Genomic DNA, 23,770 nt, shown 5'->3' on the forward strand with positions numbered 1-23,770 from the left:
GAATATGCCATTGCACACCAGCCTTGGTCACAGAGTGAGACTCCATTTCAAAAAAAAAAAGAAGAGAGGGCAAAAGCAAATGATTCTTCTTCTTTTTTTTTTTTTTTTTGGTGGGCCGTGCGCAGTAGGGTGCTATGCCGTGCACAGTAGAGGGTCGTGTACAGAAAAGGGGTCCACCCCCGTTAGGTCACCGAGGCAAGGAGGTGGGCTGTGTGCAGCAGGTGTTGTGTGCACACTTTTTTTTTCCTAAAATAATCAGAGGACTGTTTATTTCTTTCTTTCTTTCTTTTTTTTTTTAGAGGAAGAAAGAGAGAAAGAAAAAGAATAATTTTAAAAAAAAGAATAAAAGAAAGGAAGAAAGAGGAAGAGGGAGAGAGAACAGGGGTGTTGCTTTATTGCCCGGGCTAAAATGCAGTCTAAAAATGGGTATGCCTGTAATTATATTTGATAATAGAGACATTAAAAAAAAAAGAAACAGGGAAGAAAATAATTAACAAGCAACCAACCAATATTTCATTTAAACCTGTAAATACGTGTGATGTAGTACTGATAAGAGTGTATATTTTGTGTATTTAAAGTGGAGAGTTCTATGAATGTTAATTAAATCTACTTGTTCCGGATCTGAGTTCAAGTCCTGAATATCGATGTTAACTTTCTGTCTCATTGATCTGTAAGTCTCCCACTATTATTGTGTGGGAGTCCAAGTCTCTTTATAAGTCTTATATATCTGGGTATTTCTGTATTGGGTGCATATATATTTAGGATCTTTAGCTCTAATCGCCAGAAGCCTGGTGTTCCTTAACTGAAACATATGCCAACTGTGTAGGATCCATCTAAGTTTATATTTGTCACCCCTGTGGGACTTTGGGGGCAAGCATAATAATGCTCATACTGCTTGCTCTATGTCATGAGCAATAGAGTCATTTGTCTTTGACCCGAGAGTCTTATGTCTTCTGTCAGACTCCATAAAAGAATAAAAGGCTAACTTATTAGTTTGTAAGTCAGGTAAAATGCCTTAGACTTTCACAGTTCTTGATAGTTTTGGAGACTGTCATGGGTGGGATGTTGATTGACACATGGCGTCTGGAAAAGGAAGGACAAGGGCCCATGGGTCAAGGAGGAAAAAGGTCAACATTTACATTTCTTTCCACTGCCCACCTCTTTCTCCCTTTGCTCTTGGTGGGTGATAGCAGCCTCCTGATAACTGTGTTGTAGCCCCAATACATGTTCCTTGATCTGTATTCCTAAAGGAAAAGGCACTCAAACTTTAATTATTGTTTTGGCTCTGATTACATAACTGGTATTGGTATTTTACATGCTTACACTGTGAATGCTGTCAATGTTTGTGAAGCTCAGGGGGAAACACTCTCCTTCAGGGACTACCATATCGACATTCTTGGGTGGTATAGCAGAAACAAAGAGTCAATCTCAGGAGGAGAAATGACAATCATAACTTTATAGACTTCAAAGCTGCTGGACTACCCAGAGAGACCGTTTCCAAGTACAATAGTGCCACCTGCCTGACTCAGCCACTTAGTACACTCCTTTTTAAATGCGCAGTTCTTAAACTGCTATTAAGCTTTTATAAACTCAACACCTGACCCATGGAAGCCATGTGACGTTTACATTTTGACATTAGGAGTCAGTGTCTAGCATGGTAAAAAGGGCCCAGTAAGCCTCTCTGCTCAAATGGAAATGATGTATTCAAAAGCACAGCTGCTTGGCCCTAGCATGATATCAGGTACATGTGAAAAAGTGGCAGCTACTGTTTGCGGTATGAACTGAATAGCCCATTTCACTGCCTGAAGTAAGGTCACTGGCTCAAAAGGGCCCTCGGTTCACAGTCGTTTCCCTAAATGTCTGGGCCAGGGTGCTGGCGTGTTTAGGTAAGTTAACAGCTGGTGGGATCTGTGGGCTGCCTCTGCTACCATTCCACCAAGCATGAGCGTTGTAAAACCAAAAGCTGAAGTGGTTAGTATACTCAGTGCAGTGGGCAGAACTCAAGGGAGTCATCCTCACCCTGAACAAAATCAGAGCCCTTGGTGAAATGTAATCATTTATACTGATGTTTGTGCCATTGCCAGTGGTCTACCTGTTTGGTCTGCCACTTGGAAGACTACAGATGGGCAGATTAAAAATACCACTCTTTCAGGCTTGCACACTGTCAAAGTAATTTGCAGTTGCCCATCTGAAGGTCTGGCTTACTCCTATAGATGCACATATTCTAGGCCTGTTCCCTGGTAAGTCTGAATAGAGACAAGCTGACCATGCCAAGACTGTGTGAGGCCCTGACTGCTCTTTGCCATGGCTTTTTCCCAGGGTGTTTTCAGTGGGTGACTTTGAGGAGTAAGTTAATATTCCCCCTGGGACAAAGGGCACCCTATTTACTGCTCTTTATTAAATGATGGGTTTCCCACACTCAGTGTTCTTTAAGTGCGATCCATACCCACTGCCTGTGTAAAATGCTTGCGGGTCCATCTTCTCCCTATGGAATGTGGGACCATGGGGAACCCATGTAAACATGCTAATGCTCATGTTGCTTGCTGTGCACAATTAATCAAGTTCTTTGTTTCTGACTCAGAAGTCTTCTGTCTTTTGCCAGAATCCACGAAACAGTAAAAAAGCTAACTTATTAGCTTAAAAGTAGGGTAAAACAATTCTGCAACCTGACAGAAACTTTCTCCCCCTCTCTTTCTGTACATAGGATAATGTTAACCTTTTTTTTTCCGTTTTTTTCTTTTTTTTTTTTTTTTTGGCTGGGCGTGGTGGCTCACACCTGTAATCCCAGGACTTTGGGAGACTAAGGCAGGCAGATCATGAAGTCAGGAGATCAAGACCATGGCGAAATGCATCTCTACTGAAAAAAAAAATTGTTGAGCATGGTGGCGCGCACCTGTAGTCCCAGCTACTTGGGAGGGTGATGCAGGAGAATCACTTGCACCTAGGAGGCAGAGGTTGCAGTGAGCCAAGATCACGCCACTGCACTCCAGCCTGGTGACAGAGACAGACTGTGTCTCAAAAAAGGAAAAAAAACAAAAACCTTTTTTTTTTTTTTAAATGAAGCTTAGGCATACACTCTTGGGTTTATGACATGTTATCAATATTGGTTAGTTTTTATTTAAGCATATTATTTATATTTTTATATAGGTATTTATAGTAATGTAAATTTTTTTTCCTCTCTGTAGATGTTTCTCCTTCCTAGGTTTTCTTTAGTTTTCGTTTTCTTTTAGTTTTTCCAGATTAGATTTTTATCTTTTGTTAAAGAAATGACTGATAAATTTCCTTTGTTTTTTTATTCTAACTAGTACCTTTGCATTTATGTATTTTCTTCTGTCTGTGGTTGAGCTAAACACTGGGTTTTTCTTTTTTCAATTATATTTACGTCATCAAAGTTGCCTTTCTTTACTGTGTGGTATTTTCATTGTCCCAATTTCTTAAAATTCTTCTTAATAGTAGTTTTTTTTTTTTGTTGTTGTTGTTGGAAAGGGAGTGCTGGGAGAAAGTTGTACTCATTTAGGATGGTAATGACTGCTGTCACTTTCCCCCAGATATATAACTCAAATTTTATTTTGTTTTACTTTTTTTGAGACAGGGTCTCACTCTAGTGCCCAGGCTGGAGTGCAGTGATGCAGTCTTGGCTTACTGCAACTTCCGTTTCCTGGGCTCAAGGGATACTTCTGCCTCAGCATTCCGAGTAGACAGGACTACAGGTGCAAACCACCATGCTCAGCTAATTTTTGTATTTTTTGTAGAGATGGAGTCTTGCTGTTTTGCCCAGGCTGTTCTCAAACTCCTGAGCTCAAGCACTCTGCCTGTCTCAGCCTCCCAGACTACTGGGATTATAGATAGGAACTACCATGCTTGGCCTTCACTCACATTTTAATATTATGTCCATAAAGTTTTGGAGCAGATCCAGACTATGGATTTTTGAACTATGGAATAGGAACTAGGAAGATATGAAGAATCAATTTACTCTTCTTTTTTTACTAGTACATTTTTGTTTTAAGTGGTAAAGTTGACTGTCAGTTATGATTCTAAGTAGAACAGCATAGGTTTTATAGTTAGTAGACTTCAATTCTAATTTATGATATAAAGTTATTATTAGTTTGCAACTTCATTAAGAATTTTTCTTTTATTCTGTGTCTTTGTAAATATTTTTGGAGATACTGTAAAATTTAGGGTCAGGGACTGCTCTCCAAATGCACTTAAAATCAATGTGACCCCCCTTTTTGTTGCTTTAAACTTTAGTCCCAAATGGAAAGCTATATGTTTAAAGTTTTTTAAAAAAAATCCTATATGATCATTATAAAAGAATTCATATACTTTAGAAAAATGCAAAGTAGAAAGGGAAAATGGCCCATAATTCTGCTAACAGTTTAGTGTGTATTCTTTTTTAATCCATATATTCATATACAGATATATTCTTTTTTAAAAAATCAACATGGGTTGTACTTCAGATGTATTCTAAGGATATCTTAGATCCTTCTCCCATTAAATTTTGTATTCTTACATGTAAATAAAATTACTGGTATGTGCCAATTTTATATGTTAGGCTGTTTTTGCATTACTATAAAGAAATACCTGAGGCTGGATAATTTATAAATAAAAGAGGTTTAGTTGGTTCATGGTTCTTCAAGCTATACAAGCATGGCACCCTCTCCTTGGCTTCTGGTGAGAGCGTCAGGAACCTTACAGCCATGATGGAACGTGAAGTTGGAACAGGCACATCACATAATGAGAGCAGGATCAAGAGAGTGAGGGCCCCCCCCCCCCGGGGATTGAATTTCAACATGAGATTTGGAGGGGACAAATACCCAAACCATATCATTCTACTCCTGGCCCCCAAATCTCATGTCCTTCTCACGTGGCAAATTACAATAATTTCTACTCCATATCTTAACTCATTCCAACATCAAGTCCAATATCCTAAGTGTCATCTGAGACTCATTTGCTGTGAATCTGTAAAATCAAAACAAGTTATTTCCTTCCAAAATACAGTGATAGTACAGGCATTGGGTAAACATTCTTGTTACCAAAGGGAGAAATTGGCCAAAAGAAAAGGGTAACAGGCCCCATGCAAGTCTGAAACACAGTAGGGCAGGCAGGAAATCTTAAAGCTGTAATGTAATCCTTGACTCCATGTCCCATATCCTGGTGGGCCCCTATGTCTTGGGCAGCTACAGCCCTCTAACTTCGCAGGATACAACCCACGTGGCTGCTGTCATGGGTTGGGGTTGAGTACTTGTGGGTTTTCCAGGCAGAAGGTGTAAGCTGCTGGTGAATCAACCATCCTTGGATCTGGAGGGTTGCAGCCTCCCTCTACTAGCTCCACTAGGCAGCATCCAGGTGGGGACTCTGTGTGGGGGTTCCAACCCCGCATTTCCTCTATGCACTGCCCTAGTAGAATATCCTGTGGGGACCCTTCCTGTGTGGCAGGCTTCTGCCTGGGCACCAGGCTTTTCCATACATCCTCTGAAATCTAGGTGGAGGCCGCCAAACATCCTTCATGCTTGCTTTCTGAGCATCTGCAGACATCAGACCATGTATAAAGTGTCAGGAATGGTGGCTCGTGCCCTCTGGAGCTGTGGCCTGAGCTGTACCTGTACCCCTTTGAGCTGAGGCCGGAACTGGAGCAGTTGGGTTGCAAGTAGCAGCCTCCTGGCATGGCACAGGGTACTGAGTGTTCTTTCCTTTTAGTCCTCAGAGTGCATGAACAGGGGATCTCTGAGATCTCTGAAATACCTTCAAGGCCTTTTCTTAATTGTCTTGGCTCTCAGCTCCTGGCTCCCTTTTAGTCATGCAGATCTCTCTAGCAAGTGGTTGCCCAACAGCCTACTTAGGTTCTTCCCCTGAAAATGGGATGCTTCTTTTCTGGCTGGGGCTGCAAATTTTTCAAACTTTTACATTCTACTTATATCTTAAATATAAATTCCAATTTAAAGCCATTTCTTTGCTCCCACATCTGAGCATACGTTATTAGAAGCAGCCAGGCCTCATCTTGCACACTTGGCTGCTTAGAAATTTCTTCCACTAAATATCTTAAGTCATCACTCTTCTTAAGTTCCAACTTCCACAGATCCCTAGGGCATAAACACAGTGCAGCCAAGTTATTTGCTAAGGCATAACAAGGGTGACCTTTACTCCAGTGTCCAACAAGTTCACCTGCCACATAGTAATGCTGAAAAATATTGAGTGAATGATGCCATAATGAAATGAACAAGTATGTTTGATTATCCCATTCCTTGTGGATATATAGGTAGTTTATAACTTTCTTCTGTTATAAACGATATCTAATTGAACTTCCTTATACATATATCTTTGTACAGTTATTTTCTTAAATTTCTAGAATTAAAATCTCTTGGTAAGTACATGTATACATTTAAAATGTATACTCTAAAATCGTCTTCAGAAAGCTGAAGTTTTACACTCTACTTCTAAAATGTTTACCAATGTTAATTTGTATTAATTATCTTTAACACCTTAGTTCAATAAATGAAAAGTGCTACTTTTAAATATAATTATTTAATTTTTAAAGATTGTTTCTCCCTTATTCAGCCATCCTCTATAGGTATGTTTCCTACGTATAATATATCCAAGCAGTTCCTGAATTAATCATAAAAGCAAAGTTGTTTGTCCATAAGTAAAGGAAGGAAGGTGCTCTCTATCACAGTCTCAGAATAAATGGTAGAGAGTCCTTACCTTTGTGTCTGTAAAGTCTATTCCATTTCCTCTAATTTTTCCTTTTATATGCAACCTCAAGATTTATCTACTAGCATAGTTTTATTGGCAGTCTTTCCAGTTTTAAACAGAAGTGAATTTTTGGAAGGAAGAATTTCTCAGACTTACATTAAAATGTAACATACCGTATATAAATTACTAAATGTACTTCTGTGATACTGATTTGATAAAATCAGCTTTATAAAATGATAATCCAGCTCCTATAAAGTGACATTTGAGTTCCAATGTTTCAGTTAAAATTTATAAGAATAATATTAATAGAGTTTCATCCAATTTAAGAACATTTTTCGCTTTTCAAATGTGAAGTATGATTTTGTATTCTTTTAGCATTTATTAATAGCATCTTATGAAGAAAGAAAATTCAGTGTATCTTGTTTTGCAGATTCATGTCTCTTGATCTGTCACAGAATTAATGAAGTGAAATTCTATTTGGGACTAAGATTCTATTTTATGCTTCAGCTGTCTAAACATTGACAGTAGTATTTTAAAAATCACATCTTGATTACCAGTAATCAAATTAAAGTGGATAAATGTGTGAAGATTTTAATACTTGAATGAAAGTCTGTTTAAAAAGTGGAAGGTTATACATACTGTACAAGCCAAACTGTAAACTAATGTAAAGATGCTTGAATGATATAATTTTACAGACTTTTAATAAACACATTTCTTTATCAATGTTGAGTAATGTCACAACCTGTAAGCCAAATAACTAGTGGAAATCTCTCAAATTATTCTGTTAGTCAATAAGATTGAGTGCTTGAATGATTTCGATTTAGCTTATGTTGAGTCAGTAAGTAGTTAAGCTATAATTGAATCCAATTCTGCCTGATTTCAAAACCCACAGTCTTTTTACTATCATGCTGTAGCAATGTTATACGTTTTTTTCTTCTGTCCTTAATATTTGTTATCTAAAGGTAGTAATTGACAAAATGATTGTAGAGATCAGAATTCTTAAAATAAAAGGTTATTTCTCAACATCTTTGTTTCTCTGAACTTCATTACCTCCTGGTTTGCTTTCTACCTGTATAAATTGCGAAAACATACGGGCTTTGGAATTCCATAAACATGAGTTGAAATTCTAGCTTTCCATTTGATCTTTTCCTAAGTAGTTAACTTATCTGAAACTTAAAAGTTTCAATGATTGTAGTTATCCAATTTTTCTTGTGACATAGAATTTAATAAGTGTAAAGAACCTAGCACGGTGCTTGGCAAATAAGAAGTCAGTTAAAGTCTGTTTCTGATAAGAGTCCTGGTTTCTTTGCTCATACTTGGGGATTTGATGGGTACTTGTTCATACTAAGTACTGATAATCTTTGAATAAGGTAGTACCTTTGTTTTGTTCCTTAAATATTTGTACCTTGTTTTTATGAAATATGAGCTGTAATGAAAAATTATATCCTTCTAATTGAATAAAATATAAATGTTATTTCACTGAAAATTATGTTGCCATTATATGTTATTGTTTAAAGATAACAAACTTTGTTGGGAAATAAAGTATTTTTAATATTAGATTTGGGTTAACCAAATTCTTTTCTTTCTTTTCTGTCATTTAGTTCAAGTTATATATACAAAGTCATCAGAGGAAATTTAAATTCATTTTTAATGATTATGTATATTATGAATTGTTTAATAACCAGCAATTATACAGAATTGAGATGCCATTGACTTTCAATTCTTTCAAAACTTTGTGTTTTTTTTTCATCTTAGGACTAGACCTTATCTGTTTAAAGGAGATCATAAATTTCCTACAAACAAAGAGAACTTACCAGTGGTGATTCTCTATGCCGAAATGGGTACTAGAGCATTTAGTGCATTTCACAAAGTATTGTCTGAAAAAGCTCAAAATGGGGAAATTCTGTATGTTCTTCGCCATTATATTCAGGTATGTGCTTGTTTTTCCAAGGTTACTTTTGGCTGCAGAAAAAACAATTACTGTAATAATTTTCTTACTAGATTTAAATACTAATTTTCGCCAGAATAGTTGTCTGACTTTTTTTAACTTAACAAATGTGAATTTAATATGGAAAAATATATTGGGATTCTGTCTGTTCTGGGAGTATTATGTCTATAATTCTTTGCCTTTTTCTGGCACAGATTTAAAACTTGGATAAAAAAACAAAAACATACTTCAATAATGTGTATAATATTTGGTAAGAATTCTCAATAAAGAAATCTGATTTACTCAACATGCTGATAATATATACATTATTAGGTCAAAGTGCTAAGCGTGGTGTTGGAATACTCTTAACTTTGTCTTTTGAGAGCTGAATACTTTTTCATTCAGATTTCTGTTCAAATATGCTGTATTGTTCGTTCCTCATTCCTCTAGCCTCCCGTTGCTATCACACTATCACATTTTTCTGTTTTAATGATTTCATAGCACTTATTACTATATCTCGTTTATCTGTTCAACACTTTCAGCACACATACACACACACACATACACATACACACATATGAATACAATGGCCATTAAAGGAAGGACTTTGCTTTGTTACTGCTGTCTTCCCAACATGGAGTGTTCTAATTTGCATTTCCCAAATTATTAAGATTTATATATTAATATTTAATGTAATTAAAACATTACATTGTATTTGTAAATTTCCTGCCCATAGCCTTTGCCTATTTTTATATTGGATTCTTTTTTCTCATTGGTTTATAGGTGTTTTTAATATATTTTGAATACCAATCTTTTCTTCTATATTTTGCAACATCTTCTAGTGCATTTCTGAACTTTTGGTATTTTTAAAAAATTGTTTATGACACCTGTTTACAAATATTGTGATGTAGTCAGATTTATTCAACTTTACCTTAATGATATTCTTTATGATGTCATAAACACATTTTCTTGTAAGAGCCAAAGTTGTATTTTTTATGTTTTGGTTTTTAATCCATCTGGAATTTATTTGAATATACTATGGGGTAGAGATGTAATTCTGTTTTTTCCATATGGGAAATCATTGATCTTCACATACCTCATTGAACAGTCAAGTCTGTATTCTACTCCATCATATGCCAATTTTTCATATAGACATGTATGTGTTTTTAGACTTTCCATTCTGTTGCAGTAATATATATATATGTCTATTCTACACAAATATAACATCATTTGAATTGCTGCAGCTTTAAAATATATTCTGATATCTGCTAGTATAGCTCTGCTTCTTAGTTTTTGTTTTTCTAAATAACTTGGCTATTCTTGCATGATATGTAAACATATTAATTTTAGAAGCAGTTGGCCAGGTTCCATGAAACATGTTGTTGGGATTTTGTATGGGAGTGAATTGGACTTTTCTGATTAATTTTGAACAGACTTTTTATTCATATATATTGAGCTTTGCCTTCTGTGTACATATTTTTAGTTCACAATCTAGTCAGATGTCTTTTTGAAAAGTATCATCTGTGATGTACAATGTTGGGTTTCAACAATCACACAGAGTCATCCGTCAGTCACCTTAGTACCATCACATTCACATACAAATTCTTGTAGGAACATATGTTTTCAATTCACTTGGATAAATGCCTAGAAGTTCTATCGCTGAGTTGTATGGTAAGTCAGTGTTTAACTTCATAATAAACTATACTAAACTGTCTCCCAAAGTGGCTGTACAATTTTTCATTCCTCTTAGCCATGAAAGATAATTTCGCTGCTCTAAGTTCTAACCACCATTTGAATGTCAGTTTTTTTAATTATAGTTGTTCTAGTTACACAGTGGTATCTCATTGTCATTTTAATTTGCCTTTCTCTAGTGACTAATGAAGTTGAATAACTTCATAAGTTTGTTTTTGGTGAACCTTTTTGTTGAATTTTCAGAGTTCTTTATATGTTCTAGATATAAGTCATTTATGAGATACATGATTTATAAACAGATTCTGCCAGTTTGTTAATCATCTTGTCATTCATTATCTTAATGTGTTTTGCAGAGGAAGAGTTTTTAGGTCCAGTTCATCATTTTTGTTGCTGTTGTTTATGAATTATATTTTTGGTATTCTATCTAAAAACTCATCACCAATCTCAAGGTCATGAAGATTTTATTCTAGGAATTTTATAGTTTTATTGTTTACACTTAGGTTTATGATCCATTGGACTTAAGGTTTGTGCAACTTGTGAGCTATATGTTGAGATTTATCTTTCTGCATATGGATGTCCAGTTGTTTTAACATTTGTTTAAACAACTATCCTTCTCCATTGAATTTCCTTTATCTGCTTGTAAAATATAAATGACTCTATTTGTGTGAGTCTATTTCTGGCTTTGCTTTTCTGTGCCAGTGATCTGCCTGTCTGTCCTCACATCAATATCACACTGCTTGATTACTCTAGCTTTATAGCCTTGAGATCAGATTGTATTAGTCTTCCAACTTTGTTATTCTTTTTCAGAATTGTTTCAGCTAATCTAATTCCTTTGTCTCTTCTTGTGAACTTTAAAATCAGCTTGTCTATATCTACAAAAAATCTTGCTGTCATTTTGATTGAGATTACATTAAATATATAAATCAAATTTGTGAGAGAACATCTTAAAAATATTCAGTCTTCCAATTGATGACAATTATATATCTTGGTTTATTTAAATATTCTTTGATTTCCTTCATCAGTGTTTTTCTTCTTTTTCAATTTATATGCTATTTATTTTTTTTAGCCTTATCTTAATGATTAGGACTTCCAGTTAATGTTGAATGGGGAGTGGTGAAGGAAGATATCCTTGCCTTTTTCCTCATTTGGGGGGAAAGCATTTGGTCTTATACTATTAACTATTATATTAGAGGCAGGTTTTTTTTTTTTTTTTTTTTAAGTTCTGGTGTACATGTGCAAGATGTGCAGGTTTGTTACATAGGTAAATGTGTGCCATGGTGGTTTGCTCCACCTATCAACCCTTCACCTAGGAATTAAGCCTGGCATGCTCTGTGTAGCATTTCATGGTGTATGTATACCACATTTTCTTTATCCAGTTTACTGTTGATGGGCGTTCAGGTTGATTTCCATATCTTTGCCCTGTGAAAAGTGCATGCATGTGTCTTTATGGTAGAGCAATTTATATTCTTTTGGGTATATAACGAGTAATGGGATTAATGGGTCAAATGGTAGTTCTGTTTCAGGTTCTTTGAGGAATTCCCACACTCCTTTAAATAAACTAGTTTACAGTACCATTGGCAGTGTATATGGATTCACTATTTTCTGTAACCTTACCAGAATTGGTTACTTTTTTACTTTTTAATAGTAGCCATTTTGACTGATGTGAGATGGTATCTCATTGTGGTTTTGATTTGCATTGCTCTAATGATTAGTACTGTTGGGCATATTTTTATATGCTTTTTGACCATATCGTATGTCTTCTTTTGAAAAGTGTTCATGTCCTTTGCACACTTTTTAATGGGGCTGTTTATTTTTTGCTTATAAATTTAACTTCCTTGTAGATTCTGGATATTAGACCTTTGTCAGATGCATAATTTACAAATATTTTCTCCCATTCTGTAGGTTGCCTGTTTACTCTATTGATAATTTCTTTTGCTGTGCAGAAGTTCTTTAGTTTAATTAGGTCCCATTTTCAATTTTTATTTTTGTTGAAAACAAAAGTTGGTATCTTTATCATGAAATCTTTGCCAGGGCCCATGTCCAGAATGGTATTTCCTAGGTTATCTTCTGAGGGTTTTTATGGTTTTAAGCTTTACATTTGAGTCTTTAATCCATTTTGAGTTGATTTTTTTTATGTGGCATAATGAAGTTGTCCAGTTTCAATTTTCTGCATATGACTAGCCATTTATCCTAGCACCATTTATTGAATAGGGAGTCCTTTCCCCATTGTTTGCTTTTGTCAGCTTTGTCAAAGATCAGATGGTTGCAGGTATGTGGCATTATTTCTGGGCTCTCTATTCTGTTACATTGCTCTGTATGTCTGTTTTTATGCCAGTACCATGCTGTTTTGGTTATTGTAACCTTCAGCTTTGTTCCTTTTGCTTAGGATCGCCTTGACTATTTGGGCTCTTATTGTGTTCCATATGAAATTTAATTTAGCTTTCTCTAATTTTGTGAAGAATGTCATTGGTAGTTTGATAGGTATAGTCTTGAATCTGTAAATTGTTTTGACAGTATGGCTATTTTAATGATATTGATTCTTCTAACCCATGAGCCTGGAATGTTTTTCCATTTTTTTGTGTCATCTGATTTCCTTGAACAGTATTTTGTATTACTAATTCTTATTGTAGAGACTAACCTCTCTGTTTAGTTGTAGTCATAAGTGTCTGATAGACTGGACAGGGAAAACGTGGCACATATACACCATGGAATACTATGCAGCCATAAAAAACGTTGAGTTCATGTCCTTTGTAGGGACATGGATGAACCTGGAAACCATCATTCTCAGCAAACTGATGCAAGAACAGAAAATCAAACACTGCAGGTTCTCATTCATAGGTGGGTGTTGAACAGTGAGAACACATGGACACAGGGAGGGGAGCATCACACACTCTGGGGTCTGTGGGGGGAAAATAGGGGAGGGACAGTGGGGAATGGGGAGTTGGGGAGGGGTAACATGGGGAGAAATGCCAGATATAGGTGATGGGGAGGAAAGCAGCAGACCACACTGCCATGTGTCTACCTATGCAGCAATCTTACATGTTCTTCACATGTACCCCAAACCTAAAATGCAATTAAAAAAATAAGTGTCTTATTCTTTTTTTGGCAATTGTTAATGGCATTACATTCCTGATTTGGCTTGCCAGTTTGGATGTTGTTGCTGTATAAAAATGCTAATGATTTTTGTACATTGATTTTGTATCCTGAAACTTTGCTTAAGTTGTTTATCAGATCAAGGAGCTTTTGGGCAGACACTGTGGGATTTTCTAGATACAGAATCATGTCTGCAAATAGGCGTAGTTTATTTCCTCTTTTCCTATTTGGATGCCTTTTATTTCTTTCTCTTGCCTGATTGCTCTGGTCAGGACTTTCAATACTGTGTTGAATAGAAGTGGTAATAAAGGACATGTTTAAGTTCCTTACATATTCTGGTTATTAATTCCTTGTCAGATGGGCGTTTGTCAGGTATATTCTCCCATTCTGTGGATTGACTCTTCACTGTGTTGTTTCCTTTGCTGTGTAGAAGCTTTTTAGCTTGACGTTAACTTCATTTATCTATTTTTACTTTTGTTGCCTGTGCTTTTGAAGCCTCACACAAAAAAATTTTGCCCAGACCAATGTCCTGGAGCATTTCTCCAATATTTTTCTCTAGTCATTTCATTGTTTTGGGTCTTATATTTAAGTCTTTAATTCATTTTGATTTGATTTTTGTATATGGTGAGAGATAGTGGTCTAGTTAGTTTCATTCTTATGCATTATGGTTGTTCAGTTTTAATATTGAAAAGACTGTCCTTTCCCCAGCGTTTGATCTTGGCATGTTTGTCGAAAATGAGTTGGTTCTAAATGTATAGCTTTATATCTGGATTCTCTGTTCCGTTCTGTTGGTGCCTTGTCTGAATATGAATTCTTCCAATCCATGAACGTGGAATATCTTTCCATTTTTTGGTGTTCTCTTCAATTCCCTTCATCAGTGCTGCAGTTATTTTTTTTTTTTGTATTAATATAGATCTTTCACTTCTTTGATTAAATTAATTTCCTATTTTATGTTATTTGTAACTATTAACTATTGTTTCTTTGTGTTAATATAGATCTTTCACTTCTTTGGTTAAATTAATTCCTAGGTATTTTATATTATTTGTAACTATTGTCACATTTTCAGAATGTTGTTTGCTGTTGGTGTATATAAATACTACTGAATTTTGTATATCTTGCAATTCTGCTGAATTCATTTATTAGTTCAAACAGTTTTTTGGGGAGAATCTTTAGGTTTTTCTAATATAAGATAATATTGTTTGCAAACACGGCTAATTTGAATTCTTCTTTTTCCAATTTGGATGCCGTTTATTTATTTATCTTGCCTTATTACTCTGGCTAAGGCTTCTAGTATTATGTTGAATAAAAATAGTGAAAGGGAACATTCTTGTCTTGTTCCAGATTTTAGAGAAATGGATTTCAATTATTTCCTGTTTCCGTATAATATTAGCTGTGGATTTGTCACATATAGCCATAATTATTTTGAGGTACATTCCTTCTATACCTAGTTTGTTGAGGGGTTTTGTCAGAAAGAGATGTTGAATTTTATCAAAGGCCTTTTCAGCACATATTCAAATTATCATGTTGTTTTTGTGTTCTTGGTACTGTTAATATGGTGTATTACATTTATTGATTTGTGTATGTTGAACTATCCTGTATCCCTGGGATGAATCTCACTTGATCATGGTGCACAACCTTTTTAAGGTGTTGCTGAATTCAGTTTGTTAATATGTTGAGGATTTTTACATCTGTGTTTATTGGTGATATTGACATATAGTTTTCTTTTTGTGCTGTGTTCTTGTCTTGTTTTGATATCAGGGTAATGCCTCCTAGAATGAATTTGGAGGTGTTCTCTTTTCTTCAAGTTATAGAGCAGAGAGTTAGAGTTTCCAAAACTGGGTATAGCAATCCTGCCTTTCCGCTTTGTCTGTCCTCAGGCATATTTCTCCCTTTAGACACGAATGATGCTTCCTGTGGGTTGAGGCAGGGTCAGGTCTCCTTGCAGAGAGATCTCCATGATAGTGGGGAAGCTGATGTTCACCTGAATCTCATTTTTTCTAGTGTAGAAACCTAAGAGGGAAATTTTTCATGTAGTTGTGCTGGGTAGGTTGCGGGGAGAAGCATCATAGATATGGAAGTCCAGTTTTCTTACTGTCTGCTCAGAGTTTCCTCACCTTCTCTGGAAAAGCTCCAGAAACTGTCTCATACTCATATTTGAGTTCTGGTATATTGGACTGTCTTGCCACTGTATATTTGTTTTTTATTTTCTATGATGGGGAGTGAAGCCAACTTGTTTTTACTGTCATTTTGGAACCTGTGGACTGAGATCCTTGGGTTATTTAGAAGTGTTACTTACAAATATTTGGTGACATTCCACTTTTTGTTGTTGTTGTTATTGTTATTGATTTCTAGTTTACTTTTGCTATGGTTTGAGATTATAATTTGTATAATTTTTAAAAAATTGTGAAGGTTTTATGGCTTAGAATATGATTTATTTTTGTGAATGTTCCATATTCACTTGAAAGGAATGAGTATTCTTTCGTTGGGTAGAATGTTTTCTAAACATTAATTAGATAATGTTGGCTCGTAGATTATCTGTATTCTTACTGACTTTCTGCCTATTTGTTCTATCAGTTTCCGTAAGAGGAATACTAATATCTCCAGCTATGAATGGAGATTTGCCTATGTTTCTTTTAGATCTGTCAGTTTTGTCTGTGTTTTGAAGTATTGTGATTAATGTTTACATATTAGTATCGTATGTAATTTACCTCTTTTTTTGAGAGGGCTCTCTCTCCATTGCCCTGAGTGGAGTACAGTGGTGCAATCATAGTTTACTGCTCCCTTGAACTCTTGGGCTCAAGTGATCCTCCCACCTTAGCCTCGCAAGCAGCTAGGACCACAGGTACCCAGCTTTTAAATTTTTGTAGAGACAAGGTCTTGCTGTGTTGTCCTGGCTGTTCTCAACTCCTGGCTTCAATCCTTTCACCTCAGCCTCCCAAAGTGTGGGGATTACTGGCATGAGCCACCATACCCAGCCTAATTTAACATTTTGTCTCTGATATTTTCTGTTCTGAAGTCTATTTTGTCTGCTATTAATAAATCTATTCCACCTTGTTTTGGTTAATGTTTGCATGATACCTTTTTATCTGTTTTGTTTTCTTTAACTATTAACTTATTTATATCTTTATATGTAAGTGGGATTTTATAGGCATATAATTAGATCTTGCTTTTTAAATCTAATCTGACAATCTGTACTATTAACCCATGAGTTAGGACATTCATATTTGAAGTGATTTGATATTGTTGGTTTAACAGTCTGTTACCTTATTGTCTGTTTCTGTTGACTCTTATTTGTGCTTTATTTCTCTGTAATGTGTCTTTCTCTACCTGTCTATATGTTCTCTTTGCCTTTGGTTTCAGGAATTTGAATATAAGATTTGTAGGTATTCTGATTGATATTCTCTGAGATTTTTGAATGTGTAAGTGGATGTCTTTCACTAATTTTGGAAAATTCTTGACTGTTTTTCCCTGATCACTGCCACTCCCATTTCCACTCTCTTCTTTTCCTCCTTTTGGAATTCTGATTATGTCTGTACTAGAACATGTGGTACTTTCCCACAGCTCCTGAGTTCTTGTTGTTGTTTGCTTTTTGGATTTTTTCCTTCCTTTCTTCATTACTTTTTCTTCTTAAATTCAATTTGAATAATTTCTGTTGACGTGCCTTGTAGTTAACAATTCTTTCTTTGACTATGTCAGGTTTACTAGTGACTCTGTTGAAGACCTTCTTCATTTCTGTTACTGTGCTTTTAATTTCTATCATTGCCATTTGGCTTCTTACAGTTTTTAATATGTGTATTGAATTTGCCTCTCTGATCATACATATGTTCTACTTTTTTCATTAGAGTATTTAACATGTTAATCGTTATTTTAAATTCTCTCCTGCAAGTTCCAACTTCTTTTTTACTTCTGATTTTGAAATCGGTGATTAATTTGTCTCTTCAGACTTTTTTCCCCTTGACCTTTTGGACATCTTGTGACTTTTGTTGTTGTTGTTGAAAGCTGAACATTTTAAGTAGGAGCCTTGACCCTACCTTTAGTGTAGGCCATGTCTTTCATGTATGCAGGATTGAGCTGTTCTGGCCAGGAGTTGGGTTGGGTTTCACGTTTGCAGTCCACTTGGCTTTAGGTCTCCCCATTTAGATTTGGATCTTCCTTTTGCACAGCTCCCCAGAGAGAATGTCTTTCTAACAGCTTTCCCACTTGTATTTCAGTGTTATCTTTATTCAACTCTTGTTAGATTGGCCTTGAGGTAGAGGTGAGGGAGCAAGTAAGGAAGAAGATATTCTCTATGTTCTAATTAAGTTTCCTTTCTAGGCAGACTGTGAATTTGGGCCTCAACATTCCTGATCCTCTCTCAGAATGTTGGGCCTGGCGGGTAGGTATTCCTGCCCCTCCTTCAGGCTAGGGCTTTCATCTATTCCATTTCTCCCATCTTCAGTGGACTTCCGTCCGTGCACTATATAGCTACAATTTTGTTGCCCTTGCTTCTTAAGATTAAGGCCTTGGTTCTGTAGGGGAGATAGATCTGAAGTGGATTTCAGCAGTGATTTTCTTTCTTCTCTCCCTGTTAGCATTAGAGTGGAAGCTTTCTCAGGACTTTCCCCAGTCTTACCTGTGCAAGAGAGTTTCCGCATTGCTATGTCTGGAGCTACCAAGAGCTTCACACTCTCACATTAGCCCACATTTAGCCTTTAGCAAACTATAGATTTGTGGCTAAATATCTTTACCAGTTTCACTAGCCTTTGGTGATATCTGTCCCAGGTATTCTAATGTTCACCCTCCCACAGGTGCCTTTTTCTTCTTTTATCATTCTCAGTCCATCTGCTTTATTTTTTTCTTCAGAAAATTTTCTAGTACAAAAAGCTTAAAAATAGTAAACATTTTGTATATACTACCCAGAATTGACAGTTAACATTTTATTTTTTCTTCCATTTTATTTTTTAATTACTAAAACTTTAAAAATAAAGTTGGAGTTTCTTTTGTTTTCCATTATCAGCCTCATTCTCTACCCAGCACCAATCAGAATGTTCTTTTAAATAATAAAGTACTGTCACTCCTAGAGATCTTCCTTCAGTAGATCTGGCATATTGGTTGGGAATATATAGCATATGATTCTGAGACCCTCTGATATCTGTCCACTGAAGAAGGAGAAAGATGAGACATTCTTGTTCCAAGAGAGAGGAGGTCATAACTAGGTGGCTCTTTAATAAGGATATAATGCTTATAAAATTATTTTTCCTTGTTTTGAAATATACAATAAATTATTAACTATACTCTATTGTGCTGCTGAACACTAGAGCCTATTCTTCCTAACTGCATTTTTATACCCATTAACCATCCATGAGTTCAAAAATTGATATGTTCCTAACACAAAGAAAGATAAAATGTTTGAGGTAATAGATATCCCAAGTACCCTGATTTGATCATTACGTTTTGTATGTTTCTATCAAATTATAACATATACCCCGTAAATATGTGCAATCTTTCTGTATCCATAATAATTAAAAATTAAAAAATAAATTTGTTTTTTCCCTAGAGTTGCTGTGGTTCCGTAGCTTTGCTGCTTGCATTGGGAATACAAAATTTAAGTTTCTTAGTGCTGATTGAAGCTACCTTGTAACTTCTCAAAGCAGTAATATATGATTGTAGAAGGATGAAAAACTGTAAGTTGCCAGTATTTATGAGGAAATTAGGTATCCTTTGAATTAGAAGTTTTTGAGGGGAATCTGTCATCTCTTCCTTCTTTCCTCCATGCATATTTATTAGTTGCTGTGTCTGTGTCTGAATTGTTTTGTACCAAATTTGTTCAAAATGTAGTGGGTTAAGGCAATATTGACTTACTGTCTCTGTTTATTCTGTAGTTTGACAGTCGGGACAGTTTTTCTGCTTGTCTTGTTCATGAAGTGGGGGTCATTCAGTACTAGATTAGAGTTTGGGGATTTGAGTTATTCTGACAGATCTGTGTACAGTTCAGGTGTGATAGCTGGAGTTTCTTGGTCTTTTCCACATGGCCTTTCATCTTCCAATAGATTATGACTCTTCACATCGTGATGGCTTAGGGTCCCAAAATGAAAAGAACAGAATTTGCAATACCTATTAAGCCCTATGCCCAAGAACTCATACAGTGATACTTCTGCCACCTTATATTAATCAAAGCAAGTCACAAGCCAGCCAGATTCAAAAGAATGGAGAAATAGACTCAATTTCTTGGTAAGAAGTGGCAAGATCACCTTGCAAAGGAGACTTCACATGGAAAGGAGTTATTAATTTATGGCCTTTATAATGATCTTCCATAAATGCCTGTAAGTTGGGCACTGTGCTTAGTACTGGTGATAGAAGATAAGTAGCTTATTTCAGTATCTTAATTTTGTTTCATATATTTGATAATTTATGATGCAAGGTTCCTTTGCACTGGTATCAATCCCAGGGGAGGACTGTGAACTCCTTGCCAATACTGTGTACCAGTATCAGTTCACTGGCATGAGTCTGGTGAGACATAAAACTCATGCAAGTTTAGCAAAGCACTTTATTACTCACAGATATGCAGCAAGGGACAATAGACACCTAAGGATTCATGCCAAACTGATCTGCCAATGCTTAGGATAGCTGCCCAGGATGGATGGAGTCTCACGTGCATGTCCTTCATGCTGCACCACAGCTGAGGAACCCTGAAGGCCTGCTCTGCCCTGGATTTTATTCCTTGGAGCAACTTGATGAGCTGTGCTAAAGCATTGGCTTTAAAGCAAAGCTTGGCTTTACTGGCCAATTTCTTCATATTTCTGGCATTTCCAGCACATCATTCTACAGTATTCTGAGAATTACAAGTGAGAAAATGAGGAAGAGTTGGGTTGCCAAGATCTTTCAGGGACTTGCCCTACAATAACATCATATAAAATGTATTTTTTCCCAAGTGTTCTTTACATTCTCAGTTTTAATTGTTCATTGCATAATTTTGAGTGGGTTATTGCTATTTAGCAGAAGTGGAAAACCTTAAATATTCTTGAGTGTGTTGGCATACAGATATTTGCATAATCTACATAAAGATTATCTGTAAAGTGCAATATAAAGAGAAATTGTGGGTGTATGTAAAATTTGTAAATGATTACATATTTATGTCATTAATTCCATAAATATTTGAATGCCTCTGTGCCAAGCATTGTTCATGTAGCACTGAATAAGAGAGAAACATTCCTTATTCTCAGAGAACTTCAATTTTAGTGGCAAGAGATGTAACATAACAGATTTCTGTTAGATGTGATGAAAGTGTTTTCAGAAAAACTAAATATAAAAGAGGATAGAGAGTCATGGGTCTGGAGTGTGCACTCAAAACATTTTATGTTGTCTAATTCTCTTATACCAGTAATTCTCAATTTTTCCCAACTAGTTTGCTAAAAGGATGGATACATTCCCATCAATAGCAGTAGTACCTTAAGACTATGATTCTCTGTCAGGTAAGGCAGAGATGAGAGGCAAATGAGAATAGGAATGGGAGTGGGAGATACAAGTACAGTTTACCCTTAAACGTGTGGGTTAGACAGAGTGACCCCGCACGTTGTTAAAAAAATCCACATGTAAGTTTTGACTCTACCAGAACTTAAGTACAAATAGCCTTTTGACTGAATGCCTTACTGATAACACAGTCAATTAACACATATTTTTTATGACACATGTATTATATTCTGTAATTACAATAAAGTGAGCTAGATAAGTAATGTTATTAAGAAAGTCATAAGGAAGAGAAAATCTATTTTCATTAAATAGAAGTGGGTCATCATAAAGATCTTTATCCTCGTAGTCATATTGAGTAGGCTGAGGAGGAAATGGAAGAGCAGAGGTTGAACTTGCTGTCTCAGGTGACAAGGTGGGAGATAATCTATGTATAAGTAAACATGTGCAGTTTAAACTCTTGTTGGTGTTAATTGCATGTGTTTGTCTTTTTTAAATGTTCTCCCAAGTGATTCTAACATCCCCCTGAGGAGCTATGCCTATCTATTGAGAATCTGTCTCAAGTTATTCTTTAGAGACAGTGACCATTAAGTATGCTTGTGTGAAATCATATTAGCTATCTGGGCATTTAGTAATATCAAATTATAGCCTTATATTTAATGAATGGCATCTTGTATGTTCAAAATATAATGTAAATCTAGTCAATATGTAATTCTCATAAAAATAGAAGTATTTATGTTACATTTTTAACATATGCCTTTTTGTAGGGGAAAGAAGAAGTAGAAAAACGAAAGTTTTGTTTTTTTTTTTAACCTGTTGATTTGGTAGTTTGGTCTGCAAATCCAAACTTACTAAACTACAATTAAAATTTTATATCAATACATTTTCAAAAGAGGAAAGTAAATATGAATTTAAGAAACATTTTTATTACTGAAGAGCTAATACCTTTCCAGAACTGATAATGTAAATTGGTTATGCAAAATTACATTTCTTTTATGAACTGTAACAAGATATGCGGCCTTATAGTTTCAATTTACTTAGCCACCAACTGATTGGTCTTTTGAATAGATATGCAAAGTGTAGTTTTAAATTGAGCTTTTATGAAATAGAAAACTCTTAAAAATTTTCAACATTGTCAGATTACTATAGTTATGAATAACCCAGTTTCTACATGCTGTCTTTCATATATAATGTGGGCCTGAGAAATAAGCAAATTAAATTTTAGTGTGGGTAGCAATGTTTACTTGTCTGCAAATCTGAAGCTAATTTTTACATGTTTTTATTTAGAAATAGAACAGGCCAAAAGAACAGTCACTCTGGCCATATGCATATCATTACAGCTCTTGGTAGAAAGTTTAGGGAGGAAAGACGAGAATACAAAGAATAATGCACAACGAAAGTTCTCCTTTCCTCCAATTTGTACCTTATCCTCCATCATGCACAACTGCCCCTGTGCAAACCTGAATTAAGCAAAGACACATAGCATCTTCCAGGGAGTTTGCTGAGCCCTAGATTAAAGTGATTTTCTAACCCCTTGAGATATACCAAATGATAATGGCTGCAGTACAACCAACAAGAATTTTAGCCAGGAAGCTGGAACATCTTTGAAATTATTATATTGGCCAGGCGTGGTGACTCACGCCTGTAATCCCAGCACTTGGGAGGCCAAGGCAGGTGGATCACAAGGTCAGGAGTTCGAGACCAGCCTGACCAACATGTTGAAAGCCGTCTCTACTAAAAATACAAAAATTAGCTGGGCGTGGTGGCACACACCTGTAATCCCAGCTATTCAGGAGGCTGAGACAGGAGAATTGCTTGAACCTGGGAGGCAGAGGTTCCAGTGAGCCAAGATCATGCCACTGCACTGCAGCCTGGGCAACAGAGTGAGACTCTGTCTCAAAAAAAACCCAAAACAAAACATAAAACTATTATGTGTATTCATACAGGTCGCTTCCTTTTGAATAAAATATGGTGACTTCTCTTGCTTGATGAGGTAATCTCTAGGAGTACATTTAATATTTGCCTTTTATAGAACAAAATTAAAGATACTAAAATTCTGATCATAAACGTTTTGGACAACTCTGTTTTAGTCAACTGTACCCCCTTATTGCAAGAACAGATATTAATTTGTGGCATTTGGTATATTTTAATCATTGAGAAATAAAACTCTAATCAGGTATTTCACAGCACTGACTATTTTTTTTGTCTTCTTTGCCACTACTTTCCAGTATTTGCTTTTGGCAATACTGTAGTTGTCCTGCGTCTAGACAACCAGCAAGTGAATAGCATTTTTGGTTTAGCAAATTTTTTGGGGGGTCCCCAAAAAGGAGACCAGTTTTGTTGAAACTTGACTGTATTGGATCCTCTGTTCATGGTATGACAGAAAAAGATCAGATATTTTTCATTTTAATTGTAAAATTCAAGAAAAATAAAGCAGTAGTCATGACAAAGATTTTACAAAATAGTCATTAACCAAATTCTGATTCCTTGATAGACTAGAGAGAGTGTGTAAACACCCCCCAGATATTTCACAGTGATTAAAAGCCTTCAATATTAGTCATTTACCCTTATGTCCAAATACATCATGGTACTGACTTTAAAACAAGATGTTTGACTAAGTATTTTCTCTTTTTATAAAACAAATATGTTTGAACAGAAACCAAGCTCACGGAAAATGTACTTATCTGGGTATGGTGTGGAGCTAGCAATTAAGAGTACAGAATACAAAGCATTGGATGATACCCAAGTTAAAAGTAAGTTTTCTGTCTCAGTACTTGAGTAGAATGAAAAGTTGGAGTCTTTTACATACTTTGGTTTTTAAAAAATTTAATGAGTATAATCCTGCATATGTTCATCTGAGGCTAGAGATGGGGTGGACATGTTCTTACTTAATTTGGAATTAAATTTTTTTTTTTTTTTTTT

General features: G+C 35.6%; 1 protein-coding gene across 2 annotated transcripts in view; it reads left to right on the plus strand.

The window, feature by feature from the left end:
- The window catches only part of LOC108305413 (UDP-glucose:glycoprotein glucosyltransferase 2), a 172,952-nt gene that overhangs the window by 31,357 nt on the left and 117,825 nt on the right, over window positions 1-23,770 (plus strand). For both annotated transcript variants that reach the window (XM_017530058.2, XM_017530059.2), the window contains exons 5-6: window positions 8,446-8,620; window positions 23,505-23,601. In XM_017530058.2, coding sequence (XP_017385547.1) covers window positions 8,446-8,620; window positions 23,505-23,601 — 272 coding nt within the window. The remainder of the gene's footprint in view (window positions 1-8,445; window positions 8,621-23,504; window positions 23,602-23,770) is intronic.

Source organism: Cebus imitator, unplaced genomic scaffold (assembly GCF_001604975.1).
Source record: "Cebus imitator isolate Cc_AM_T3 unplaced genomic scaffold, Cebus_imitator-1.0 Scaffold62, whole genome shotgun sequence".
Classification (NCBI taxonomy): domain Eukaryota; kingdom Metazoa; phylum Chordata; class Mammalia; order Primates; family Cebidae; genus Cebus; species Cebus imitator.